The sequence below is a fragment of the Garra rufa genome, chromosome 2 (assembly GCF_049309525.1).
Source record: "Garra rufa chromosome 2, GarRuf1.0, whole genome shotgun sequence".
Taxonomy (NCBI): domain Eukaryota; kingdom Metazoa; phylum Chordata; class Actinopteri; order Cypriniformes; family Cyprinidae; genus Garra; species Garra rufa.
Window position 1 is genome coordinate 52,943,175 of NC_133362.1, and position 10,535 is coordinate 52,953,709.

At 36.1% G+C, this 10,535-nt stretch overlaps 1 protein-coding gene across 1 annotated transcript; it reads right to left on the reverse strand.

Moving 5' to 3' along the window:
• Positions 1 to 1,549: 1,549 nt before the first annotated feature.
• LOC141326536 (uncharacterized) lies at positions 1,550 to 10,307 on the reverse strand. Its single transcript, XM_073835274.1, has 2 exons — positions 9,726 to 10,307; positions 1,550 to 2,418 (listed from the first exon to the last, which is right to left on the reverse strand). Exons 1-2 carry the CDS (start codon positions 10,168 to 10,170, stop codon positions 1,568 to 1,570), a joined length of 1,296 nt encoding a protein of 431 aa, XP_073691375.1. The 5' UTR covers positions 10,171 to 10,307; the 3' UTR covers positions 1,550 to 1,567.
• Between the last annotated feature and the right edge of the window lie 228 nt (positions 10,308 to 10,535).

The following is a 10,535-nucleotide window of genomic DNA, read 5'->3' on the forward strand; positions in this document are numbered from 1 at the left end:
CTCATGTGGACAGTAAGGGTTCTTTTCCACATAAATCTCTTTTCACACTGAGAGCAGGTAAAAGGCTTCTCTCCAGTGTGAGTTCTCATATGGACAGTAAGGTCATATTTCTTTGTAAAACTCTTTCCACACTGAGGGCATATTAACGGCTTCTTTTCAATGTAAATTTTCATGTGAGTCTTAAGATCTCCACAACTGACAATACTAATTTGACAATAGTTTCACATTGAATCTCCAAATTAATGTAAAACAACTTAATCATTGTACATTTAAAAAATGTGGCTTATTGGCATCTTTCACCAAGTAGCCAATTGTTAATGAAGCCCAGTCTCACTGATACAAATACTGCTAATGATCTGTCTCTATTAAACGCATTTCCTTCCAATTTTAGCCATTAATTATAGCCATAATTAAAAACAGTTATGCCATGTTTATCTTCACGCTAGAGAATTTAAAAGTAGAATTCAAGTAAGAAAGATTTTCTAATTAAATCTACATTTTCGGTTTCTATTTAATTATTTGGCTCCAGGGTTGGGGAGTAACAAAGTACATGTAACATAATTTCATATTTAAAATACTAAATATGAGTAACTATTCAATTAGCAACCTGCACTGCTAGTCAGGACTCCCAGGAGGAAATCAGAAAGCCAAGCATTATGGAAATACAAATACAAAATTATGTAACATCATAGTCCAATGAAATTTTTTGTTTACTTGCAACTTGTCTCTACGATCGGCTTTAAGGCACAATCTTATCTTGAAAAAGCATCTCAGTCTTTGAAAACCAGTGCTGTCAACTATATTTTCTATATTTATACCATATGGTGTGTTTAAGCAACTCTTAAAGAAGAAATGTCCTGTTTTCCTGAATATTAGCACAATTGCAAATGTGATGCTGACTTTATTCAGTTCAAAACACCTAAGACTACTTGAGAAAAAGGGGCATAACAGGTCCTCTTTAACTCCCATCACAGCACAAAAATTGTGCTCAACAAAGTTGCATTTGTATTCTAGTGCTATAAGATCTATTTAGAAACCAATTTTTTTTTTCCTAAAAGAGCTTTAAAATGATGTTGGCATTTGTGGACAAGAATAAGCACCATTTAGTTCTTGACCATCTGACCAACAACACTCAGTATTCACTCCTCTGCTTTTCTCATTGCATATGATTCCCTTGAAAGACATCTTGGATGCCCTGGGGGTAAGCAGATAAACATCAAATTTTCATTTTTGGGTGAACTATCCCTTTAAGCTCAGTCAAACACAATATAGCTAGTTGGCACTGTAAAGTGTACCATGGACAAAACACATTGCTTTAAAATGTGAATTAGAATTGATATCATTGTAGGAGCCCTGTATAGGATTCTTATTGGAATCCTTTAGGATTGTTTTGACAAGGGTAATATAAACTTTTGACCTCAACTGTAATCGTGGTTGAAACAATGTAGTTGCCAAGAAACAAAGAGGTGAGGTCATAGAGTAATTTACAACAGCTTTGGTTGTGGCCAATCAGAATCAAGGACCGGAACTGTCCTTTCTAGACATTTTGTTTGAAACTCTGTCCATGCTAAGGGGATCTTTTAGGATTCTCTTCAATGTGAATCTTCATGTGCCTGTTAAGGCTTCCTTTTTGACTGAAACTGTTTCCACACTGGTTGCACGTGTAAGGCTTCTCTCCAGAGTGAATTCTCATGTGAATGTTAAGGTATCTTTTATGAGTGAAACACTTTCCACACTGTTGGCAGGTAAAAAGGCTCCCTGTAATGTGAATTGTCTGGTGAACTTTAAAGTTTCCACTTTCATTCAACCTCTTTTCAGACTGAGGGGATCTGTAAGGCTTTTCTCTATTGCACATTTTCATGTGACTTTCAAGGCCTCCTCGTTGACTGAAACTCTTTCCACACTGTTTGCATGTGAAAGGCTTCTCTCCAGTGTGAAATCTCATGTGTCTGTTAATGCATCCTTTACGAGTGAAACTTTTTCCGCACTGTTTGCATGAGTAAGTTTTCTCTCCAGTGTGAACTCTCATGTGCATTTTAATGTATCCTTGTTGTTTGAAACTCTTTCCACACTGTTTGCATGAGTAAGGCTTCTCTCCAGTGTGAAATCTCAGGTGTCTGTTAAGGCATCCTTTACGAGTAAAACTTTTTCCACACTGTTGGCATGAGTAAGGCTTCACTCCAGTGTGAATCCTCATGTGCCTTTTAAGGTGTCCTTGTTGTTTGAAACTCTTACCACACTGACAGAAAATTAAACTACTCATAGTTCCTGTCTTTTGTGCTCTTTCTTGTTTAGAAGTCTTTTCAGACTCTAAGAAACAAAAAGACTTTTCTCCAGATACAAATTGAAGATTTTCAAACTGATCTTTCTCTTCAGTTTCATTCAGTTCTTCTCTCTCCTCTTTCAGCGCTGTTAGGTCTAAGGTGGAAATACAAAAATTTAAAAGTTAACCTCAGTTTAATGGCACAAAGCAATTAACATCACAACTTGTAGATATGTAATGCATGAATGCTAGATGCTACCAGGGGCGTCCAAACCTGATCCTAGTTGGTCGGTATCCTACAGAGATTAAGGTGGCTGTTATACAATTAAATAAATCTCAGAAATGTATATAGACTGCTCTCAACTATTATATACCCATTTGATGTCTCCTGGGGAGACATTTAGAGAGAGGCTAGGAAAAAAGAAAGAGGAGAAACTCCCCAAATTATATTTTATTTACAAGGTTCGGGAGGAGCACAATCAGATAATCAACCAATTCATTTCAAATTTGATATTTAATAAGCCAAGCTTTATCATTTGTTTCTCTGTATTATATACATTTTTTTATTTGTTGAACATCAGTTAAATTGTTACTCTTAATTTGGTTTGGGTGTTTTTTTGTATTTTCTAGCTCGAGGAACAGACACATTCTCTATAGTGTGATATCTAGGTAAAGGGATCTCTATATGCTGAGAATTATCTGATTTCTGATGTGAGGTGGCTAGCAGACGGTCGGTTTAGCCAGTCTGTCTGCTTCCTGACCTGCGCCCTAGTTAGTCAAGTGCAAACTCTAAGACACGGAGCACAGGGCAACTAATACTGTTCCGTTTTCTTCCCTCGGAAAGGGCAACCCCGTGTACAAAGAGGATATTACTCTGTATTCCACATTTGTTTGTTTATTTTTAGTTCAAAAAGGATAACCAGTAATAAACCTGAAATAACAAGAAATGCAAACGTTTCAATTTCCATGTACATACTACAACCAGCCCCTTGTTTAACTCAACAGCCCAATAACAATAAATAACATTAATCAAAATACAAATATAAATAATATTAATATACTATAATAATAAAACTAATTTCATAATTTAAACGTACACAATTCACACTTCAAACATTATGCATCAACTCAAGTCCTACCACAACTCTATGCAAAATGCATGCAATCGGCAAACCAGGAAGTCCGCGATTCCTACTTCATCAAACATTATAAAACTAAATAAAGTAAATACAAATGAACACGTATAGTATAGTAATGTTATGAATCTAAATGTTAATCCCACGGCTTCGCCACCACGTCTATCTCTATCAGTAAACAAATCTGCTTTGATCTACCGGAGAATTGTGAAATAGCGTTATCTTTAACGTGCAACGGACATAAACACAATACAACAACATAGCATTGCGACAGCAGACAACATAAAGCATACATCATTAAAGTAGACAAGAAAACATTTGAGATTAAGAGAGTTTACCAAGTGGCTGCACACCGGGTTGAAAGTTATTACAAACTGAATGAATCTCACGCTTCCTTTTCACGTAGTAAATACCGGTCACATGTGCTCACAGCACACTCCTCTCTTAAAGAGGCACTACAATATTGGGCTGCTAAAGTGTAACTTGCAAATTTGGTAGCTCTAGTTTAAAGTAAATTTAATCATTAAACATTTAATTAAACATATAAATAACAAAACTCCACAGAAATCACAACAAATACCGAGTTCAGACTGCACGATTTTCAAAGCAATCGTGTCACAGATCTTTTCACATTGCATGATTATCTGGGGTAGTATTCTGTCGCTGCTGTGTTCACGCTGCACGATGGATCAGCGACAGGAGGTTTCACACTGCCTGACTTTACAATAGGAAGAATCACTGACAACCTTGTCCCGGTCCGCAAACTACGTCTCACAACCAAACACTCACGAGAAATGACATGGAAACAACGCGAGGTCAGTCGTGCAAGTTTTCACGTGAGACTGGGATTATTATAAAAAAAAATGGCAGCCCGCAAGAATCTTGTCATACAAATTGCATGTGCACTCATCTGCAGCGAAAAGAAAAGAAGCCAAAACAATGCTTGTTGATATTGTGGTCTATACCTTCGTAACTGGTCCCCCAACTTCCCGCTGGCCTGGATGTTGCTCTCTCATTGGCTGTAGCTAATCGCTGATGTCATTTTCAGTCAGATCACCTTTCACACGGCAGGTCCAGATATTTAGCATGCCAAATATCTCATGGGTGTCGGCGACTCGTCTGCGATTCTCTCAGATTGCGTCTTTGATAGTTCACACGGTGTGATTGTCACTCGCGTGAACGAGCACCGATTTGCCTGTGATTTTGGGCATTTGTCGGCAATTTCTCAAAACCTGTCGGCGAGTCAAAATCGGGGCTAAAATCATGCAGTCTGAACTTGGCATAATGCTGTTAAACTATCCTGGTCCAAAGGCAAACAGACAGGCTAAGCTGAGTCCTTTAACAATGACCAATAAGAATGCACTGATTTTACAGCCTTTCTCTCTGGTTTTATGACAGCTGTACCTTCTATCTCCAGTCTTTGAAAGACTAAATTAAAAATGAAATGATAGAAAACAGCCTACATTTTAACTGGGAAGAGGAAAATACATTTATTCATTTGAGGAAGTAATTAGGACTGTATTAGTCAGCTTACAATTGATTTACATTTATTGCTATGATAAAAATTACACTTACATTATAGTTTATAAAACATGTCACATTTAATGTCCAACAACACATATTTTAACCAAATGTATGTTTTTCTTCAGAACTTACTAAACTACTATTATATTGTGTCAGCACTTGTTTACATGTGTATACCTCGTCCACTCCTGACAACAAAGTGGATGGTTGTATGACTTTCTAACATTTACATATTCTTATGAAGAATATACACTGAGGAAAACACAACATCTCAAATATATATAATGGTACAAATATATTTGCCATGGTGGATCAATTTGATCTATAATTGACACTAGGGACTGCTTAAGAAGCATGCATATTAAATTATCTTGACTAACTCAACCTGGATTAGTGAGATTTAGTGAGTTATTAGTGAGTTTATTAGTCACTAATAACCTAACTTAAATGGTCATTTTTGGTCCAACTTTAACCCTGATTGATTTGTTAGATTTTTTTCAGATCACGTTTTGGACTTAAATCCCAGGTTTTCTGAGTGTCTCTTTTGAAACAGCCCCCAGAGCTCAACATTAAGCCTTGATATGTGCTTGTCCTTTGGACACCTAAATCAATCATCCATTTGTCCAAGTAAAAAGTTTGGCTACATCCACACAATGTCAGAGCTTTCTCTATTCAATCTTTTTTTCCCCCTCATCTCAAGAAATATCTGCGACCACATGAAACTGACACAAAACTATGTAGTATATATGCCAGATAAATATGTAGCGCATTAATTCTGCCACAGAGATACACTAAAAATTGAAAAGAAACTTTTGGCAGTGCCCATAAACCTTGCACGCAGTATACAAAAAAAAAAAAAAACATGAAACAATACATTTATTAATCTGTGTTAATGTTAGTAAATAAAAAGACAATCATTCAATGTTTGTTCATGTTTTTGTTATGTGAAGTAGCGGTGTCTGACTAGGGGCGAGACATTGGCTGATGACATTATCATTTTAGAAAATATACAGATTCACTGTACACACGAAACCACATGAGTGTCATTTTCTTATGTTTCCACTCAGGGACCGGGTTTAAAGGTGCCATAGAATGGAAAACTGAATTTACCTGGGCATAGTTAAATAATAACAGTTCAGTACATGGACATGACATACCATGAGTCTCAAACACCATTGTTTCCTCCTCCTTATATAAATCTAGTATTTGCAAAAGACCACCGAAAAAAAGGTCAATTCCAACATAACACAGACTGTTACGAAACTTTCCTGGGATCGTTAATAGTTACGCCCCCAACATTTGCATCGCCCAATCATCAGTATCGTCAGCACATCAGTAAAACAAGGCAAGCCACTGAAGGGACACGGTTAGCTTAATGCTAGCGCTAGCCTGTTACATTGCAATACATAGGATTTCACTTACCACATAAACATACATGACTGCGCTGATGATGGTGAATGATGGAGAAATAACTGCCTGATGATGGCGAATGATTTACAGATCTTGAGTATCACTGACATACAGCTGAACGTGTGTGGTAAGAAGCACTCTCTCTGCATGATAACTTTACACAGAGCACATGCATCACAGTAATCAGACTAAGATTCAAAACGGCAGATTCAACAAACCACATATTAAAAGCGGCTAGAGCTCCTAATTAAATATAGTGTACCCGCTATAGAGATGAGCAGCTCTGTGAAACAGCCAATCAGAGCAGAGCTCATTAATATTCATGAAGCTTCCAAATAAGCCAATAACAGAGCATTTCATTCTAGGTACCTGTTAAATATAAAAAAAATCTAAACTGTTTTTCGTTTGTTTGTGTATGCGGGACACCGGCCAAATGGGTGTCTATTAGGTCTGTAAATTTTTGAAACGCATGTGACTTGAGGCTGCGCTCTGATTGGCTTGTTTCAGATTGTCCTCGGGGCGCAGAGCACTGCGCCCCAGACCCTCCCACTTTAGATCTTAGCCAATCAATCTTGTTTTTATATATTTTGTCCTCATGGGATTGGACCGTTCTCGACTGTCAAATATGTGCAATATCTTTTCCGATATGAAAATAAATTTGATTTTATCTTTCACAAGCCGTTCAAATGAAGAAAAAAATAAAATAAAATAAACGTACGAATCATGGAGCTTGGATAGAGTTTGCTTGCTAGATGCCATGTAAGTCATGCCTTTTATTGTTTTCATTGTTTGTTATTTCAAAGTCCTGTCACCGAAGCGTTGTGGGCAACTACACAGAAAGTAACGTAAACTGTAATAATGCAGATTAACTCAATCGTCGGGGTACAAGCAAGGGTTTATGTAGATGTCTTTTTTCAAGTAAATTGTGAGTGTTTATGTTAGTATTATTATAAGCACAATATTAAAATAGATATATATATATATATAATATAGTGTTCCTTCTTTAATTGGACATACAAATATATTGTCAATAGCATTATAATTACTTATTATATTGGACTATATATAACTTGATGGAAATTAATTTATATTCAATGTTTTATTACAAATCAATTTATTTTCTCTGTCTTTGAGATTTATCCTGTGGCTCCCTCGTGTGGATAACATTACTACTATGGCCTTTATCTCTGAATCACATTAAAATAAATGGCTAATATTTTTTGGGATGATTACAAATGTTAAATGATTACTTTACTGATAATAAAGCCTGTATTAACAGTGTGATTCATTTTGTGTGCGCCCCCCTAAAAAATTTTAGCACCAGCCGCCACTGGTTGTAAATGGACCTGTAAAACCGTTTCTGGAGATTTTTTTTGCCCTTTCCTATGCCATATACCTTCTATGTAGATATCAGAGAACAACTTAAAATATTTTCTAAATGCATCATGCACCTTTAAATACATATTGGTTTTACTCTCCCAAAACGCCAGATCCGTCAATAAAAATATACAATTTTTGCATATACAGCTAATCTCTGTGTGGACAAGGCCTTAGATGCATGTAAGATTTGTTTTTATTTTTTTGTTTAAGTAATTTATTCACAAGCAATATTCTCATCACAGTTTTATCAGCTCAATCAGGCAAGGCTCCAAAAAGTACCTAGGACCTAACAACATGATAAAACAAAAGATGATGGCAGCATGCTCATAATTGACCTTATAATGAGCACAGAGGCCAGTTAAGGAAAGGCCCAAGGCTGATGATACACTGGGCAACTTTTTGAGCAATGTTGCCGGTCAACTTTGGCAAATGTTGCCGTCGATGGGCAACCAGGTGAGATACAGGGCTCACGATTGATCTAAATTATCCAGATAGAAATCTGTTACCCATTTTCAATGGGAAAGTGCCCAAACAATATTGCAAAAAAAAAGTTGCCCGATAAAATTGCTCAAAAAGTTGCCCCATGTATCATCAGCATAATACACCTGATATGATTGCCTCACGAAGCTCCATGGGGCAGAGGACTTAACTCTCAGAGATGAGAGGGGGACCCAGACACTTTTCCTGGCTTGCTCATAGGAGAACCTCAAGAGTCTGGGAAGCACTGCCAAGCAGAAGCAGCCTAACAGGGAGGCAAAAAAGGCCTAAGAACCTGATATGACTGCGCACAGAGAAGAGAACAGAGTCCTTAGCTCACATGTTCCATCTGAGACTGGTAGCTTTATCAGGCATTATTTGAAGAAAATTTTCTAAAGAAGGTTCTGAACCTTCTAAAGGTTTCCTTCAGAGAAACAGTGACATAAAATCTTTGATTTTGAAATACACAGTGCTCATGTTTGTTTAACAAAGTCAAAGCCTTTTGGAAAATCTATTGGTTGTGGTCAGTTTTGATAATGTAGTGACGATGTATGATATTTGAGTCACCACAAATAAATCAATGCATGGGAAACACCTCAGCACAACAACCTGAGCCCAATGTATGCCTGCTCATCACCTTAACCTTAAGTTGGGGTAGAATTAAATTAATGCCAAAGCTCAGCCTTTTGTTTTTTTGAACCCCCTCCATCACCTCACGTACCCCAGTTTGAGAACCACTGGTTTATACCGTTCTCATGTTAAAATACAGTACCTTGGTGTAAGTTTGACCTATGCCTCCTGAACAGTGGTCATCTATTGATTTACTTGAATATATTGATATTATTTTAATAATTTTCTTCATTTGCTCTCTTTAACCAGTAATTTTCTTTATATATTTTCTTCTTCTTTCCCTTTTTCCTCATTTTCCTCCTTATTCGCTTTTTTTTAACTTTATATACACACAAGATATAATTATTTTTGTGTTTGTTTTATTGTCAGACTTGCTTTATATTTACAACACTGTTTTGTCCCATTTTGTACTGTTTTTATGTATGTCCTACATTGTCTTCTTCTACAAAAAAATGGTAAATTAAAGGAAATTTGCATGAAAAAGTATCATCTGTTCCATTTGTATAGTCTTAGGTGTGAGGTGAATTAAATGTTTTCTGACATTTCAGTGTGGATGAGAAACTTTTGAAAAATGCTTGAAAACGCAAGTGTGGATTCATATAGTTGTAGCCTAAGTGTTTTTCCTTGTTTTATTTGCTTACCAAATACTTTAAATGAACATGTAGACAGCATGCAGTAGCCAAATGTAATTACTCACATTTCAAGGTTTGCTTTGTGCCAAATAATTTTTTTTCTTAGTACTTTTGCATAATTAGCCAAAGTGCTATAAATCAATGGTTTTAATATTAGAAGCAGATAGCCTACTAGGTTTAATGTTACAATGTTTGGTTAAGGCTAATTCCATATTATTGTTGATTTAAATGCATGATGTCATAATAACAAATGCTCTGAGAATAAAAACCAACCTGTTTGTTCCTCAGTATCTTCATGTTTGACTCTAAATGTTTCTTCACTCATGTCTTCACTCTCCTCTTTAATAAACACCATCTGTGTTTGTTCCTCAGTATCTTCATCTTTGACTCTAAATGTTTCTTCACTCATGTCTTCCATCTCCTCTTTAATAAACACCATCTGTGTTTGTTCCTCAGTATCTTCATGTTTGACTCTAAATGTTTCTTCACTCATGTCTTCACTCTCCTCTTTAATAAACACCATCTGTGTTTGTTCCTCAGTATCTTCATCTTTGACTCTAAATGTTTCTTCACTCATGTCTTCCATCTCCTCTTTAATAAACACCATCTGTGTTTGTTCCTCAGTATCTTCATCTTTGACTCTAAATGTTTCTTCACTCATGTCTTCACTCTCCTCTTTAATAAACACCATCTGTGTTTGTTTCCTCAGTATCTTCATCTTTGACTCTAAATGTTTCTTCACTCATGTCTTCACTCTCCTCTTTAATAAACACCATCTGTGTTTGTTCCTCAGTATCTTCATCTTTGAATGTTTCTTCAATCTTCATGTCTTCACTCTCCTCTTTAATAAACGCCATCTTTATAATAGTGTTTCACATGGATCTCTGTTGATTCTCCAGGAGTTTTTTCTGTTTGAACACTTTGTCCTGTTTAATATAAGAATTATTAATAGAAAGAACAATCAATGCAAACTAAATCTCTATCTGTATCTAAAACAGCTGCACTAGTAAGACAGTCAGAGTTAAAAGACTTCTATATAAAATTTATAATACAAATTACACCGGTTTATATTCAAGTAGACGA